General features: G+C 42.1%; 1 protein-coding gene across 1 annotated transcript in view; it reads left to right on the forward strand.

Moving 5' to 3' along the window:
• The first annotated feature begins 2,746 nt into the window (after positions 1–2,746).
• Positions 2,747–19,464, forward strand: part of STAM (signal transducing adaptor molecule) — a 64,777-nt gene continuing 48,059 nt past the window's right edge. The window contains exon 1 of the mRNA XM_065399193.1: positions 2,747–2,829. Within this exon, the coding sequence (XP_065255265.1) occupies positions 2,790–2,829 (40 nt within the window). The 5' untranslated portion in view covers positions 2,747–2,789. The remainder of the gene's footprint in view (positions 2,830–19,464) is intronic.

The raw sequence follows: 19,464 nt of genomic DNA on the forward strand, positions 1-19,464 counted from the left end.
TGCTAAAGAATCCTTTAAGATGTCAAAGCACAGTATTATGTGCATTTGAGACAAGTTTCTGAAAACCTTCATGTTTTCTAAACCAGTGAGAATAAGAATCAACCTTCATCCAAGTTATTTAAAAACAAATACCCAGATATGTGCATGACTTAATAACCGTGACACTAGATGAGGAAAAAAACAGGGGGAAAATTTAAGTATTGCCTTGAAATATATTGCAAGATCAATTTTTCAGAGACATAATTGCTCTTTCTCCCCTAAATGTGGAATTTCCTCTAGTTCTAGAACAGGAGCTTTATTAGGGGAGATTCCCTGCTTCAACGGGATCCAATAGTCTGTTCTAGACCTGTAAAGGCATGAGATAACAGGACTTTAAAAGCAGAACATTTTTATATGCATAAACTATTTTAGCTTATTTTTTTAAACTTTTTTTTTAAATTACTTTCTCTTAGTCCTGTACAATTGAACTCATGACCTAGTTTTACAAGCAGAGATACAAAAATGGTTCCTGTAATAATTTGAAAAACTCTAGTTTTTTCCTGTAACATGTGTAGGCAATCTTTCTCTGGTAGGTTGTTTTTATAAAAATGGTGTCTACATGAAGCTGCTCAAGGATTTGGAATATCAAAGTAAGTCCTGGGGAGATGGATTAAGGGGTGGAAAGCAGATGAGGCACTCAGAAACATAAAAAATACATGTAGCACATGGTTCTGCAATTTGTCACATGGATATTACTGTCCAGTAGGAGGCATGTGTAAACACACAGAGCAATTAAGAAACAACAGGAACTGATTACGCTGCACAGATAATTAACTGAGCATTATTATTAATATAATGGTGGCATATCTATGAATAGTTCTATATAAAAGGTGAAGTATGTCAAATATATAATAGGTCCCTGTCTCAAGGGCTTGTAGACCTTCCTATGCAGAAGAAAGGTGATTTTTTTAGCAGTTTTTCTGAAGGATTTTGTGAAAGCCTGTTGCATATGAGACAACATCTGTAAGTCATAAATATATTGACCAAATGGGGAGGGAAATAACAGATTTTCACATTTATTTTAACCATTTTATTTCTGTATTGCATAAGTTAATATAAATCTTACTTTTTTAATCCGTTTGTTGCTATTTTGTTTTCTTTTATGATATGTCAACACCATCCTTCCTCAGCAGATACTTCTCTTATGACTGTCACCACTATTTACTCTCTTTCTAGCTCACTAATTATGCCACCCTAATAACCCATAAAGAAAATGACTGAGCTTTGAATGATAGGGATAGGCAGGAAATGTGTCATATGCTGTGACCCAAATCCTGCTCATGGAATAAATTCTATTGGAGGTGATGGGGCCACTCCTATGAAGTTAAGAAAACAAGATTTGGCCTTAGGGTTACATATCATGCGCATATTTAGTACCATAAAAACAATAATACCTTTATCAATAATGTGTATCTACATATAAATCCACATGGACAACTGGTCAGCCCAGGTTTATTTATAAATACATACTGTATTGAGGAATAATCTATAAGTGTCATCACCCTGAAATCCATCCTTAATTTCCTCATTTATTTCAAAGGTTTGAGAGAGTTAACAGCAGTAGTGTTAGAGCAGCCCAATCCACTGGGAATCCTTGAAAATTAGAAACAGAAAACATACCAATCCGGGCACGAAACTGACTCACTCACAATTTGGGGCAGCAACAAAGAAAGGGGGGACGAGGAGGTCCTTTTTAATGAGATTTTCCTTGCTCCTTGCCCCTACAACACTGAATTGCTTACCCTGGGGCAACTAGGATTGGACGAAGCTGGGGCCTGGGGCTGTGAAGGGAGGGAATTAGTCACAGCTACCAAGTTTGGGGCAGGGACGGTGGAGCAGCGGGGATCCGAAGCCAGGCAGCTGGGGAGCGGAGCTCAGGGGCCGAGGCTTCCAGGGGCCCCTCATCTGCCAGGCCCTCGGCTCTGGAGCTGCTGCTCCCTCCACCCACAGCACGCGGCCGTAACCACGCAGCCATGTGGTACAAAGAGCAGTGCCCGGTCCAGCCTCGTGACCCCATCCCTCGTGCAAATCACGTCAGCATCAGCAGTCACGGGGCCCCCGCCGTTGTCACTATGACGCGAGGCTAAGATGCGCGAGCTGCCCCCCTGGAAACGCGGGGGTCTGGGGGCAGGTGCCGCGGGGGATGCCGCAGGGGCGCAAGGCCCGGGAGCCGCCAGTGGGTGGGAGACGAGCCCCTCTCCCTCCCGACGCCTTAAAGGGACAGCACCCCCCGCGTGGGACTGTCCCGCTGCAAGGCGCCCCTGCCTGGGCCACCTGCCAGCAGGTGTAACGTCCCGGCTCCCCCTCGCTTCAGTCTGACGGGAGGGGGGTGTGTGTGTGTGAGAGAGAGTCACCGACTGTCAGGGGCATAGCTGGCCTGAGAGCGCCTGAGGGGCCTCCTCTGCTGGCTGACCCAGTGACCCATCCAACGACCCATCCTGGGGAGGTAGTGGCAATGAAAGCACCGGGTTTAACGTACAGCGGGAGGGAAGGGCCCCTCCCAGCCCTTTGTGCCTGTGCTGAGAGGAGTCTTCGGGTCAGGCATTGGAGAGGGCAACCCTATTTTTCCCAGCATGCTCTGCGATCACGGAGAGGCGGCTCCTGAGCTGTGCCCTGACAGGGAGGAGGAGCTAAGGCCGCCGCCAAGCCCCCCCCCCCGCCCCTCTATCGTATTCACACGCTACACACCGTACCCCACGACCGGGAGGGGAGGGTGAGGCTGTTCCCCACCCCCAGCGCGCGGACCCGAGATGCCGCTCTTCGCCACCAACCCCTTTGACCAGGATGTGGGTAAGTGGCACCGACACAAGCGGCCCCGGCCCGGCCCCTGCTGCCAGGCAGCCTCCCCCCCCCCGCCCCCCGCTGTCTGGTACCAGACGCTCTCCCCGCCTGCCCCCTGGTGCGGGCCCTCCCCACTCTGCTGTCTGCCCCCCCTCTCGGGTCTGTCACCATCAGCTCTGGTCCGCCCCTTCCCCACGCTCTGAGTTGGCCCCAGCTCCTCGCCTCAAACTTGTTTTGCCTGCCCACCCCGCGCGAGCCCCCGTTGTTCCTGGCTTTGTTGTCTGTGGGAGGGGCAGAGACAGCTGGGACCAAGGGGTAGGCATGCGGGTGGGCTGTGCTGAGCCTTGCCTACAGTGCCACTGCGCTCTCAGGGGCTGCCCTCCGTCACGGGGGACAGAGACACGCACACAAAGGGGATGGAAATGCTCACTGGTGAGAGCCCTGTGGACAACGAGGAGTTGGTGTCTGCCTGACGTGATTCAAACAACTCCTTCGGTTGGTTATTATGGGTGCCATCCGTGCATATGCTGCTGTACAGAGGCACCAAGGCCTCTGGCCTGACTGATAAAATACTTGTCACAGGGGCTGCATCGGAAGGAAACTGCAAAAAAATCTGTGGTTCTGAATGTCTTAGTGAAACACACACAAAGTAAAATTCCCACCTAGAGAGACAAGCACACACAGCACAATTATCTATCTCCCCAGAGAGAGAGTGTAAGCGATGCTTTTAGAGTTAATCACTAAAGAGAAACTTTCCTCTTCGGTTATGATCTATTTTCCTCCTTATTCCATGCCTAAACCGAAGGGAGAGGAAATGTGTGCCTTTTATACTTGACCTAAATTATTCTTAGTGTCTTGATTCTGCCAAAATGTAAAGCTACATATTAATGATCTGAAGTTACTTTCTGCCTGCCCATTTGATTGTTGTGTGTAGTTGGTTTCTTATCAGTGATTAGCTTCAAATTTTTCAGTACTGTGTTACACAGAGAAGTTAACATAAAGGCAGTTACACTTTTAAAGACAATTACATTGTCAGTGACCTAACTTTAAAGGTTTAAAGGTAGAGATCTCTGGTTCATCTTATTTTGATAAGCAAGTCAAGCCACTCATGATCTAAAAACCTTGTGCTATTAAAATATGAAATATGTTTCTGGGATCAAGTTTCTTCAGTACTCATCACTTTTTGTGTTTAGGACTTATAAACTACAAATTGATGATTCATTTAGTATATATTAGTACGACTTTAAAATTCAGTGCTCCCATTAACTCTCCCACTTCCCCAGACACCTGCACCATATAATCGTTCAGCTTTCTGGGAACAACAGCAAATGTTTCACAGACCACGGTTTAAGAATCTCTGCACTGGAGAATTGAATTGTTGATAACTAAATCAGTGCAATAGTACCAATATAGATACCAACAGTGCAGTGTGATCACACTAGTCACATTATTTCAGGTGTGATTTTTGCCCCACATCCACAGAGGCACTATTCTCCACCATTATAGTTCACTTCCTTTCTACCTACTGGCACAGCATTGTCTTGTGGGAAGGTTTGAAAGGCCTTCTGGAATCAAGGGGGAATTATAGGAGAAGTGGTCAAAGTCACGTAATTTTTTGGAAGGCAGTACAGTGAGACCAATTATTGTGTTTAGAAAATGAGCTTGGCGGGGCACTACATACTCTCTGCAGATTTATATAGCCAATAGCCTGAAAGACCTGTTAAAAGTTCTCCCCAAGAAACCCTGGATTTTTCTGTCATGGCGCGTCCAAAGTTACTAATTTGACACTATACTGACAAAGGGTTCTTGTCCATAACTTCATTAATATTTGCTCTTTAAAGGCCCAAATTGTCTGAAAATGATTGAAATGTATATAGAAGTGGTATTAAAGGCAGAACTGAATGGACTGAAAAACGTAGAAGTCATACACAAGAAAAAAATATTGCAAATAGCCAATTTGAGTGAAAATTATTTATGGGCAATAAAATATATGAAAGAAATAAAAATTCTTGCCCTCCTGGGATGTTTTATGCATCAATATTTTCTACAATCATCAGTCTAACAGATAATGTGCAGTAAATTACCACGTCTGTCTTTTGATAGCAAGTATTGCCCGACCCCATAATTTGTTTTTCATGGCAATACTAACCTTTTACTGTAGGCTGGACTGTTTTGCTATTTTCCCTTAAGAGAAGTGTTTGTACACCAGCCTCACTGTTACATTTAATGATAAATGATAAATTTAATACATTTGATACATTTTTCTATGCAAATACCTAAAATGTTACTATTTTATTTGTCAGCTAGTATATTTTTCTCAGCAACAGCACTGAGAAAAGAAAAACACAAACCTTTTTACTGGAATCCTCTTGTATATGACATTTATTTCTTAAATATTTTTAAGACCGTGACAACTTATCTGGACTGGTATGAATTGATGTGATTATCTATATAAATCAACATTTTATTTTCTTATTCAAATCTAGTGTTCATTTTGAACTATTTATTGCTGTTGGCACTGTAGTGCTTATTCCCTGAGTAAAATACATTTTTATTTCCCACTCTGACAGTCTGCTTTCAAAATCTCTCCTGTTGGACACATTGTCATTGTGAATGACAGGTTCAGCAGCTTTTTTGTCAATGTTCTCACACTTCTGACACTTACACAAGCCTGTGCAGGAAAACCCAACAGCAAGACAGGAATACCTCCCTGTTTGACTTTTCACATGCCTGCAACATATTATCTGGTGCTGGACTTTTGTCATCCAGGTGCTTGCTGGTAAGCTCCTTGATTTCTAAATGCCATCCGTGATCAACGGGAAGGAGCATACATCCTGTTAACAAGAGAGTGCCTCATTATAGCAGCCTCATTATTTGCCCACTTGCTCTGTTGGTGTAGAGCAGGGGTTCTCAAACTTCATTGAATTGCGATCCCCTTCTGGCAACAAAAATTACTACACGACCCGAGGAAGGGGGACCAAAGCCTGACTCCACCCGAGTCCCACTGCTCCAGGTTGGGGGGCCAAAGCCCGAGCTCCACGGGCTGGGGTGGTGGGGCTGGGCTTCAGCCCTGGGGCTGTAGGTCTCGGGCTTTGGCCCCAGGCAGTGGGGCTTTGGCTTCAGCCCCAGGCCCCAGCAAGTCTAAGGCCAGCCCTGGTGACCCCATTAAAATGGGTTAACAACCCACTTTGGGGTCCTGACCCACAGTTTGAGAACTGCTGGCGTAGAGCATCCCATGTTTGTGGCATGCTCTATTCAGGCAGTGAAGATGATGCTAGGGAGCACACCTTGTGTCAGGCATTACTGACATTCTGTGATTAAGTTTGGCCTTACAGGTGACTCACAAATTTACTTAAGCACAAGGAATCATCCAAAGCACAGGTCTTGGTGGTGATGGGGGACTTCAACTACCAAGACTACTCATAAACTTTAAGGCCAGAAGAGACCATCCTAATCGTCTAGCCTGACCTCCTGTGCATTGCAGGCCACAGAACCTCACCCACCCCCTCCTGTAATAGACCCATAACCTCTGGCTGAGTTACTGAAGTGCTCAAATAATGATTTAAAGACTTTGAGTTACAGAGAATCCACTTTTTACACTAGTTTAACCTGCAAGTGACCCGTACCTCATGCTGCAGAGAAAGGCGAACCCCCCCCCCCCCGGGTTTCTGCCAATCTGACCTGGGAGGAAATTCCTTTCCAACCCCAAATATGTCAATTAGCTAGACCCTGAACATGTGGGCAAGACCCAGCAGCCAGGCACCTGGGAAAGAATTCTCAGAGTCCTCCCCAGCTAGTGTCCCATCATCAGCTGTTGGAGATATTGCTACTAGCAGATGCAGATTGGCTGCATGCTGTTGTAGGCAGTCTCATCATACCTTCCTCTCCATAAACTTATCAAGCTCAGTCTTGAAGCCAGTTAAGTTTTTTGCCCCTACTACTCCCCTTGGAAGGCTGTTCCAGAACTTCACTCCTTTGATGGTCAGAAACCATCTAATTTCAAGCCTAATGTTATTCATGGCCAGTTTATAGCCATTTGTTCTTGTCAACATTGTTGATTAACTTAAATAACTACTTTCCCTTCCTGGCATTTATCCCTCTCATGTATGTATACAGAGCAATCCTATCTCCCCTCAAAGTTCTTTTGGTCAGGCTAAACAAGCCAAGCTCTTTGAGTTTCCTCTCAAAGGTAGGTTTTCCATTCCTATGATCATCCTAGTAGCCCCTTCTCTGCACCTCTTCCAAATTAAATTCATCTTTCTTAAACATGGGAGCCCAGAATTGCACATAGTATTCCAGATGAGGTCTCACCAGTGCCTTGAACAATGGAACTAACACTTCCCTGTCTTTCTACTGGAAATACCTCACATGTATCCTAGGATTGCATTAGCTTTTATCACAGTTGCATCACATTAGCAGCTCATAGTCATCCTGTGATCATCCAATACATCCCGGTCTTTCTCCTTCTTTGTCACTTCAAATTGATAAATCCCCATTTTATAGCAAAAATTCTTGTTGTTAATCCCAAAGTGCGTGACCTTGCATTTTGCACTATTAAATTTCATCCCATCTCTATTACTCTAGTTTTCAAAGTCATCCAGATCTTCTTGTATGATATTCCAGTCCTCCTTCATATTTGCAGTACCTCTCAACTTTGTGTAATCCACAAATTTTATTAACATACTCCACTTTAGTGCCAAAGTCATTAATAAAAATGTTAAATAAGATAGGTTCCAAGACTGATCCCTGAAGAACTCTACTAGTAACCTCCATCCAGCCTGACAGTTCACTTTTCAGTATAACTTGTCTCCCTTTAACCAGTTCCTTATCCACCTTTCAGTTCTCATATTAATCCCCATCTTCTCCAATTTAACTAATGATTTCCCATGTGGAACTGTATCAAATGCCTTGCTGAAATCCCGGCAGATGTCTGTTGGGAAATAATACAGCAGGGCACAGGCTATTCAGTAAGTTCTTGGAATGCACTAGAGACAGGTTTTTATTACAGAAGGTGAGAATGCAACAGAGAGAGACTGTTCTAGATTTGATTCTGACAAAGAGGGAGGAACTGGTTGAAAATTTGAAGGTGGAAGGCAGCTTGGATGAAAATGATCATGAAATGATAGAGTTGATGATTATAAGAAATGGTAGGAGGGAAAACAGCAGAATAAGAACAATAGACTTCAGGAAGGCAGGCATTAGCAAATTCAGGGAATTGGAAGGTAAGATCCCATGGGAAGCAAGTCTAAGGGAAAAAAGTGAGCAGGAGAGTTGGCAGTTTTTTAAAAGATATATTAAGGGCACAAGAACCAAATATCCCAATGCGAAGAAAAGATAGACTGTATGGTAAAAGACCATTCTGATTAATGAAGAAATCTTCAGTGTCCGGAAACTCAAAAAAGAGACATACAAAAGAGGAAACTAGGTCAAATTACAAAGGATGAATATAAAAACAGTAACACGTGCATATAGGAAAGAAATTAGAAAGGCTAAGGACAAAAACAGAACCTCTCCCACCCCCAAAAGCAACCCCCCCCCAAATTAAATTAGCTAGGGGCATAAAGGGTAACAAGAAAACATTTTACAAATATATTAGAAGCAAGAGGAAGACCAAGGACAGAGTAGGCCCATTACTTAACAAGGAGGGAAAGACGATAAGAGAAAAGACGGCAGTGGCCAGTGTATTAAATGCCCCTTTTTTGTTTCAGTTTTCACCAAAAAGATTAGTAGTGATCGAATGACTAACATAGTGAACATCAGTGTAAATGAGATTTGGTCTGAACCTAACTAGGGAAAGAACAGGTTAAGAATTATTTAGATAAGTTAGATGTCTGCAAATCAGCAAGGCCTGATGAAAAACATTCTAGAATACTTAAGGAGCTGGCTGAAGAGATCTTTGAGCCATTAGCAATTATCTTTGAGAACTCATGGAGGATGGGAGACATACCTGAGGACTGGAAAGGGTCAAATATAGTACCTAGCTATAAAAAGCGGAATAAGGACAACCCAGGTAATTAGAGACAAGTCAGCTTAATTTTGGTACCTGGAAAGATAATGGAGCAAATAATAGGTCAATTTGTAAACACCTAGAAGAAAATAAGGTGATAAGTAACAGTCAACATGGATTTTTCAAGAACCAATCATGTCATGCCATATCTTTCTTTGACAGGGTAATGGGCCTTGTGGATATAGGGGGAAGCAGCAGATATTAGATATCTTGATTTTAGTAAGGCTTCTGATGCTCTCTCACATTACCTTCTCACAAGCAAACTAGGGAAATATAGCGTAGGCACACCTACTATGGGGGGGCAGGAGGCGGGAGACCAGACCACTGGTTGTAAAGCTGTACTCCGAGAGTTCACAATCAAGTTGTTCACTTGGTTCACAGTCAAGTTGAAAGGGCATATCAAGGGGAGTCCCTCAGGGAGCTGTCCTGGGTCTGACTCTATTCAGTATCTTAGTCAATGATTTGGCTAATGGCATAGAGAGGTGGTTCCCAAACTTGTTCCGCCGCTTGTGCAGGGAAAGCCCCTGGCGGGCCGGGCTGGTTTATCATCTGCCGCGTCCGCAGGTTCGGCCGATCGCGGTTCCCAGTGGCTGCGGTTTGCTGCTCCAGGCCAATGGGGGCTGCGGGAAGCGGCGTGGGCCGAGGGACATACTGGCCGCCACTTCTAGCAGCTCCCGTTGGCCTGGAGCTGCGAACCGCGGCCACTGGGAGCCACGATCAGCCGAACCTGCGGACGGGGCAGGTAAACAAACCGGCCCGGCCCACCAGGGGCTTTCCCTGCACAAGCGGCAGAACAAGTTTGGGAACCACTGGCACAGAGGGTACACTAATAAAGTCTGCAGACAGTACCAAGCCAAGAGGGATTGCAAGCACTTAAGAAGACAGCATTAGAATTCAAAATGATCTTGACAAACTGGAGAAATGGTCTGAAATAAATAGGATAAAATTCAATAAGGATAAAAGCAAAATACTATGCTTAGGAAGGAATAATCAATTGCATCAATATAAAATGGGAAATGGCTACTGAGGAAGGAGTACTGCAGAAAAAGGATCTAGAGGTTAAAGTGAATCATAAACTAAGTATGAATCAACAATGTACTGCTGTTGCAAAAAAAAGCAAACATCATTCTGGATATATTAGCAGGAGTGTTGTAAGCAAGACATGAGAAGTAATTCTTCCATTCTATTCAGCACTGATAAGGTTTCAGCTGGAATACTGCATCCAGTTCTGAGTACCACATTTTGGGAAGGATCTGGACAAATTGGAGAAAGTTCAGAGGCGAGAAAAAAAAATAAAGGTCTAGAAAACGTGGTTTATGAGGAAAGATTGAAACACCTGTGTTTGTTTAGTCTGTAAAAGGGACAGCTGAGGGGGGACATAAGACTTCAAGTACGTAAAAGGTTGTTATAAAGAGAGGGTGATATACTGTTCTCCTTACCCACCGTGGACAGGACAAGTAAGTAATGGGCTTAAATTGCAGCAAGGGAGATTTAGGTTAGACATTAGGAAAAACCTCCTAACTGTGAGGCTAGTTAACCATCACTGACATCACTGGAGATTTTTAAGAACAAGTTAGATAAACACCTGTGAGGGATGGTCTGGAGATAATCCTTAGCCCTGCCTCAGTGCAGAGGACTGGACAAGATGACCTAATGAGGTCCCTTGCAGTCCTACATTTTTATGATTTAAACTGTTCTGATTCCCAAAGTGTGCAATATCTCTTGATAGAATCTAAATGCTCATTTTTTGATCTGCCTGAACCTCCACCACCAACAAATTCAGGAGTACTTTAACAGAAAAGAGTACTACTCAGTGCAGACGCAAGCCTTAGTAAATCACTGTGGGAAATTCCTGTATGCGTATACAGGGTGGCTAGGCAAAGTGCATGATGCCAGAATTTAAGGAAACAAAATTCTGGACTTGTACAGCGGCGGACTCTATCCCAATGTAAAACATTTGACATTTATGTCTTTATCCTTATTAATTTTCTGAAGGACCCTAATATCAATTTTTGCTCCATTCCTGAGAGATGCAGATTCAACTCTACATTTGGTAGCTGCAAGATGGTAGTGGAGTGTGGTTTTTGGGAGATTGAAAGCAAGATGGTGATATCCGACTTACCATGACAGTTTAGTTACTAGTGCAGCAACTATATCGATGTGCTGCATTTTGCATAATAGATGGATGTAAAAGTGAGGTCTTTAGTGAATAATAGAGTGAGGAGCCAGGAGTTTGGACAAGGTGTTGCACTTGAGGCTGCTAACTTAAATTAGCATAGCATACTAGTGTGCTTGCTGCCCAAACTACAACTGCTCTTTGCTCTAATGCATGTTGCTAGAGAAATTTCATGTTGTTTTGGTGGTTTTATGGCAAGGAGTTCTTAGAGGCTTTTTTATACTTGTGTTGGTGGATTTTACTATTGATGATCTCAGGCATTTATTTTTTATCATGATTAAGTAATGACTTGTATTAGTTATGGGGAGTAAGTTTATGGATGAGTGAATTGATGATTTATTGACATTAAACAGTATGCTTGAAGTGTTAATTGTCCTTTTTCCAGAGTCTGATTTATAAACAAACATTCAGACCAGGTGCAGTTGCAAATCTAGGTAATATATTCTCAATAAAAAGGCCAACAGAGTGTTGTACTGTTTTACAAAGTACATATATTGGGAAGTCATCCAGAAGTGAGTGTCTGTCTATCTGTCTAGTTTTAGCTGGTAAGTTTTTGAATCTCCATTCAGGAATTATAGCATTTCAACCTCCCCAGCTGCTTTCCCTTACTTTATAGTGCTCTTTCTAGTTCCCACAATGAAAGATCCATCTTCATTCCTCTACCAAAGATTAATAATGGTAGAGAATGTGAACAGCATCAGACTGTAAGCTTGATCACACTGAAAGATTTGTTGAAAATCATTGGCACATGGATGCATCAACAACTTGAGACAAGAATTAGCAGAAGTTGGTTTGGTTTCCACTCAAGAATAGGCACAAGGAAGGCAGTTTTTGCCCTGAGGATCATATATGAGTGTGCAATAGAAGTGTAAAGGGAAATGTAAATGTGCACTAGATTTTGAGTAGGCATTTGATAAAATGCAGCTTGACAAGATGATACATATTTTTAAAGAATGTAATATTGATTTCCAAGATCTACAGTTAATAAAAAGCCAGACAGAAAGCAGCAGTCTGAACAAACTGAAATATCCAAGTATTGCAGCATCAATAAATCTGTACACCAGCATTGCATCCAATCTTCGTAACTATTCAACATATGTGTATATGGTAGGTATAATCAAGGAAAGTTTAGAAGATGCCAAGGGGCAAACAGGTCAATGGTGTATACATCAACAACATGAGATACACCGATGACCTAGTTTGCATAACTTTGAGTAGGGAAGAACTTCAGAAAGTGCTTATTGCTGTGAATAATGCCGGCAAGAAATGTGAAATGACGATCAATGTTAGGAAGATAAGAAGTATGACAATAAGTAAACACAGCAGTGTACAAGGTAGGTAGCACCTAAATCTCGTGGTCAGGTGGTGAAACAACTGTATAGTTCTTCCTATTTAGGGAGTTTAAATAACGTTGGATGAAAGATACGTGAAGAAATCGAGAGAAGGATATAGCTTGCAGAAAATACATTCAACAACCTTTGAAGGCTTCTGTGAAGTTGAAAGAAGGATGTTCAAATTAGCTGGATAACCATAAGTATGAATGATGAGGTGATGAGAAGGATGAATTTAAAAAAGAGCGCAATTACTTGAGACCCTAAATAGAGAATAACATCTTTCTGTGGACACATTGCTCACCAATCACAGAGTGACTCGATTCCACCACTCATACTATCAGGCATGTTCACAGGCAAAGCAGGAAAAGGAAGGAGGAGAGCCACTACGTCGGACACATCACCAGATGGATTGGTATCCACAGGAGAGTGGAAATTTTACACCTCTGTTGCAACTGCAAAAGATGATGTGGTGGTTGACAACCTCCATATCAGAGATGTCATTTGAAGGTATATTGGGAGGGATGGAGTGCATGGGACATGGATGAGGGAGCTGGAGAGTAGGGTCCAGTAAGTAGTAGTGTATTATGATTACCAGTATTTGCAGGCATAGGAACGTGCTCTCAACTTGATTCTTCTGTCCATTGAAATTTTAAAATTATAACTTTTTTTCCTTTCCTTCTTGTTCAGAAATAGTGCTGCGTTGGCTCCCTGTTCTTCTGCCTGAACCAGTCCAGTGTTTGAATCTTGCCCCTTAATTTGTGCTTCTTATACTCAGTGTTCCCTCTAATTTTTTCCACCCATGTGTGGAATACATTTTGTTATGTGCATCAAGGTAATGTGCGGATGTGTGCCACCAGTAGAAACAAAAAACCTAGATATAATATATATTTTTAAAAAGTTAAGAATAGGGATAATTACTCCAGCCAGGGCAAGTTAGGCAGTTTAGAACTCACTACTCAAAGAATTAAATTTAAATGTAAGAGAGAAGTAAAAATTATGAAATGCATAGACCAGTAAAAAACTAAAATAAAACACTTTGAAAGAATAAAATTACATAGAATATGTGTGCATTGCAGGAAGTACCAAGAAGTAACAACAACAACAGGTGTGTGTGTGTGTGTGTGTGAGAGAGAGACATAGACAGTATGTGTGCTGGCTGCTGGGGAAGTTTCTGAGAGATGCCCATCCGCTGTCTCTTTAAGGCACTCAATGAAAGCTCTCCTCCTCCTGCACCATGTCCGCCCTCCCCGGCTCTGCGGAGATGGGGTACATGGGCAGGAGGGAGAGGAAGAGAGTGTGTGTGTGTGTGTGTGCACGCATGCGAGAGAGAGACAGAGAATGTGTGTGCTGGCTGCTGGGGAAGTTTCTGAGAGACCGTGTGCTGTCTCTTTAAGGCACTCACTCACCCGAAGGCTCGTTCAGACCTCAGAGCTGCTGTGAGTCCTGAGCCCTGTCCCCTCTACCCTGCTCTGTGGAGATGGGGTACAGGGGCTGGGGGAGGGGAAGGGGGACACCCTGACATCAGCACCCTCCTTCCCCCCTGCCCCCCATGCTCTGCACAGCCAGCAGGAGGGTCCTGGGAGCAGCTGCAGGAGCAACGTGGCTGCAAAGCAGCGGGGGGGTCGGGGGGTGGCACCTGAACACACGCTGCTGGCTGGATGTGCGTGGCTCTGCTAATCAACTGCACAGCACTTGAATCTCTCCTGGGCGGCCGCCCAACCACACAGCTTACAGGGAACACAGCTGTATGTTCAGTCCAAGTCCCTATTCATATCTTTATGTCCAGGAATAAGTTGTCATTGCTTTTTTCTCTTACTGGAGTTCAGGCATGTAAGAGTTTCTGTCACTGCATCCTGACTGCTGGTCTCTTGTCAGTTTTGGAATGTCCTTAGTGCTGCAATGATTAATACAGTGACAGAGAAGAAATGATAGTTAATCACAGTGACAGTCCTAGAGTTCAATTTTGAATTTCAGTGCTTTCTTGCAAGTCACTTACTCCATGGACTAGAGTTGGTAAAGTCGTCTCATTAGAACTAGCACCCAACATGGTGAATGGGTGTTCTAGATTTTTGTGAAAATGGGGTAAAAAAGGGTAAAGGGATCTATTGGTGGTCAGTGTAACTAGGTTAAATAAGGTTGTTTATTGAGACAAACAGGACCCTTGAAAACATTTAGTTATGGAAGGAAGGAGAAACATTATTCAAAAGGTAGGAGAGAGGCTTATACTAGAATATTTCATGTGGATGATACCAAAGGTCAACTGCATGAGTCTGTGGAGTTTGTTGGAAATATGTAGTGACCTATACTTTGATACCACAACTCCCACTTGCTTTAATGAAAGGTTTTTGGACATTATTATGATAGTGCCCAGTGGCCATCTGAGAATGGGACTCCATTGTGCTAGGCACTGTACGAATACAGAGTAATACAGTCCTTGTCCCAAAATGCTTATACTTAAGTAGACAAGATAAAGGGAAAGGAGTGTACCATATAAGTATAGTGATGGTTTGCAAACACTTGGTTCCAAAATGTTGTCAGATCTTATCTTGGTAGCCAATAGCTTGATGATGATTTCATAACAATGGCAGTACAGGGGATATGAGTAGCAGTGAAGAGGTAACATTGCTGTGACAGATAATGATTTGCAATCACAGAAGCAGAAGACAAACAACTTGAATTTAAAAATGACTTTGGATACTTTCTCTTTACTCCCCTACTTCCCATCCAAGACTTCAAAATAGAGATTTATATTTACAATATCAGAGGCCTTTTTTGTGTCAAGATATCACAGTGGTTTATAGCAATGAGATATTCCCAGGTTGTCTGAGTGTCAGCTGCTGTTAAACTGAGACTAATTTAGATTAATCTAATGGCGGAACTTGAGTTGTCTTGGCTGTAAATGTTATAACTTTTTTGAAACATGGTGGAATAAGTGAAGACATTGTTTTAAGTGAGTTTAGTGCAAATCATGTCTTCTATATACAGAACTGATACAGCATTAGCAGCTGCCCTCCAAGCTTCTTTATGTTGCCAATGTCTCTAAATTGCATTGGAGATACCACCCCCAGAGTTATGGAGGTAATTCAGTCATTGGTGCTATGTTGACTGAGATACCATCCTTACTTTAAAATGACCAGTGTCAGAGAGTCTACTCTGAACAGCCCCAGTGTGGTGTTGGCCTGTAGTTTCTACTCATCAGAACAATTTAACTGAAGATGATTCTGTATTCCATTGCCAGTCCCTTGCTGTAAATATTTTTCAGGTTGGTTAGTGCTAGGAAAAAGAACTAGCGTGACTTTTATTCTTAACAAGGGGTCTTTTAGAAATATTGGAGTCAAATCTGCAAGTAAGTTTGTTCTGTGCTATATTTTGTTTAGCACTTGGCCAATCTGAAACTGTTTGTACTTCATAAATTTAAATTAGTTGTGGCCTTGCAACTGTGTAGTTACTCCTTTGACTTACTAATAAATGGCATTGCTGGATTCTGGAATGAGCTGGTGAGAAAAATAAGTAGTAATTATGTAACATGCTGAAGAATTTTTAGCGGTCTCAAACTATTGGGTGTAAGGGCTGGTGTAAGGGAAAATGTATTGTTTCACTTAATAAAACAACTGGCAGAACAAATACGTTGCCATAAACTTTATAAGCCCAAACGCCCAGTGTTTTGTTTTTGTATTATGGAGTATGTTAATCTCGTGTTATTCCAAAGTGTATATATTTCAAAAGTGTGTGTGTATATATACACACACACTTAGCTTTTATTTATATATAAAAGTGTATTTTATAAGAACTAATCTTTCTCTTATGTATACAGAGAGAGTGAGATTGGTTCTTGTGAAAGCTTTCAGATAGCACTGAAAGCTCTATTCAGAAAAATAATAGCATCGGCAAATGATGGACATCATCTTCTTTGCATTAATCACATCAAATGGGATCTGCTCTGAGTCCTCTCCCTCCAAAATGCTCTGTTCAGTGCCATATCCTCTATACCGCCACATGCTAACACGTGTTCCTGTATGATATCCCACTGCTGCTTCTGGGTTGGACTCTGCTTTTTTCCTTCCATCTTGATATGTTGTACTTTTACCCACATGGTTGTCAGGTCTGCACTTTATCTGTCCAAACCATATGAGCCTGCACACCTTCATTTCCCCCCCTCATTTTACCTCATTTATGGGTATTACTTGGAGCATGTCTCTAACACATGTTCCTCATGTGGTCTTTCTTGCTTACTCCACTCATCCATCTCAGCGTTTGCATGTCTATGGAGCAGCTCACTTGTTCATGTTTGTTCCTTGTTGCCCAACATTCAGTGTCCTACGTTAAAACTGGACAGGCCACCATTACATAGACTTTCTCTTTTAATCTTACTGATATCTTCCTGTCACATACCTCTCACTTAATTCTCTTCATTTGAGCCAGGCATTTATAATCCAAATTCTTATTTTATCTTCCAGTTTTCCAGGATTCTGGAACCCAGATACTTGAAACTTTCCATTTTTATTATTGTCTGCCCATCTAGTTTCAAAGATCATTCTTCAGTGTTCACATTATTGATCTTACATACCAAATACTCTGTTTTTCCTCTGCTTATTTTGAACCTATGTCTCTCCAACACATCTCTCCATTTATCAAGATCCTTTTCTAGACTATCTTTCTCCTACTGCATATAATGATATCATCTGCAAACAACATGCACCAAGATGCCTTCTTCTGTATATTCCTTGTGGCGGTATCCAGGATGAGGATAAATAAGAAAGACCTCATTGCTGATCTTTGATGCACTCTTTTACCGATAGTTCATTTGTTTCACCACTAGAAGTTCTGACTGTTGACATTGTACCTACATAGTTGGCTTGAACAAGCCACACACAAAGTTCTGGTACCATTTTTTCCTCATCCACCACCGGATGACTGCCCTTGGAACTCGATCAAAGACCTTATCCAGATGAATCAGCACCAAGTTAATCTTTTTTCCTTTTCTCTCTAAATCTTTCCACTAGCTGCCTCAGTGCAAAACCAGCATCTATTGTTGACCTTCCTAGCATGAATCCCTATTGTTTTGCGCTAATATGTACTTCACTTCTTAATGTCTTATCAATGACTCTGTCCCCCAGTTCCATTGTCTAACTCGCCAGTTTTATATCTCTATAACTTGTACAGTTTCCAGCACCACCTTTTCTCTTACATGTTGCCATAAATATACTTTTCCTCCATGTGTTTGGTATCTTTTTCCCATCTCATGATTGAAGAGGGATGTCAGCAGATGGATGCCTTCTTTTTCAAAGTTTCTCCATGCATCTGTAGGGATTCCATCTGGGCCTAGGTCCTTTATTATTTTTCACTTCTTTTACAGCATTTGCCACGTCCATCTGGTGCAATAGGCTCTACTACACCAACGTTCATTTTGAAGTCATAGATTCCAAGTCTAGAAGGGATCATTGTGATAATCATTATACAGTCTGACCTCCTGTATAGCATAGGCCATTAGAACTTCCCCCAAATACTTTCTAGGGCATATTTTTTAGAAAAAAATTCTATTTTGATTTAAAAATGGCCAGTGATGGTGGATCCACCACAACCTTTGGTAAATTGTTCCAATGGTTAATTATTCTCACTGTTAAAATGTATACCTTATTTCCCATCTGAATTTATCTCGTTTCAGCTTCCAGCCAAAGGATCGTGTTTATACCTTTCTCTTCTAGACTGACGAGCCCATTATTAAATATTTGTTCCCCATCTAGATACTTATAGACTGTAATCAAGTCACCAGTTCTCTTTGTTAAGCTAAATAGATTGAGCTCTTTGAGTTGATTGCTGCAAGGCATGTTTTCTAATCCTTTAATCATTATTGTGGCTCTTGTCTGAGCCCTCTCCAGTTTATCAACAGCTTTCTTGAATTGTGAACACCAGAACTAGACATAGTATTCCAGTGGTGGTTGCACCGGTGCCAAATAGAGAGGTAAAATAACCTCTCTACTCCTATTTGGATTCCCCTGTTTATGCATCCCAGGGTTGTATTAGCTCTTTTGGCCACAGTGTCACGCTGGGAGCTCATGTTCAGCTGATTATCCACCACGGCCCCCAAGTCTATTTGAGAGTTTGTTTTCCAGGATGGAGTCCCCCATCCTATAAACATAACCTATGTTCTTTGCTCCTAGATGTATACATTGAATTTAAGCCATATTAAAACTTGTATTGTTTGCGTGTGTGAAGTTTACCAAGCAATCCAGATTGTTCTGAATCTGTGACCAGTCCTCTTCATTATTTATCAATCCCCTGATTTTTCTGTCATCTGCAGCCTTTATGACTGATGATATTGTTTTCTTTCAAGTCGTTATCAATGTTAAATAGCTTAGGACAAGAATAGATCCATGAGGGACCCCACTGGAAATATACGAGCTTGTTGACTTTTGCATTTGGAGACCTAACAGTTAGCCTGTTCTTAATCCATTTAATGTGTGTCATGTTAATTTCACATTTTTCTAGTTTTCTTAATCCAAATGTTGTGTGGTACTAAGTCAAATGCCTTACAGAAGTATAAGTATATTACGGTGATGGGATTCCTGGGGTGCAGCCTGGAACTGGGGTACTGCTGTGCCCCTCTCACAATGCTTTGCTAGTGACAAGCAGCAAACCCCTCCAGGCTCTGTTGTCACTCAGCACAACAGCATGTGGAGACCCACACTCAGCTAGATTGCATGAATGTGCCCGAAGCCACTTACGAATTGCACAGAGAAAGGCACTAGCCAATTCCTCTGAGCTCCCCAACCTTACACCCCAGAGCTGTGACCAGTGTAAGTGTATTACCCAGTCCGCCCCTCCCTCAATGTGGAGAGGACATGCACTAGCCTTTGTAAATTGAGCTGAGATTTCCCAAGCACTTCAAGCAAAATACACTGTTTTAGGAAAAGTATAAAACAGATTTATTAACTACAGAAAGATAGATTTTTAAGTGATTATAAGTGGTAGGCATAAAAGGACAATAATAGTTACCAAAGAAAATAAAAGATAAACACACCATCTAAATCTTAAACCTTATTATATTAGGCAGTATTTAGATCAAGCAATTTTTCTCAATACACAGGCCTCTCCCTTAAGCCTGGAGCAGTCTCCTCAGTTGAAGT

The sequence above is a fragment of the Emys orbicularis genome, chromosome 2 (assembly GCF_028017835.1).
Source record: "Emys orbicularis isolate rEmyOrb1 chromosome 2, rEmyOrb1.hap1, whole genome shotgun sequence".
Lineage (NCBI taxonomy): Eukaryota > Metazoa > Chordata > Testudines > Emydidae > Emys > Emys orbicularis.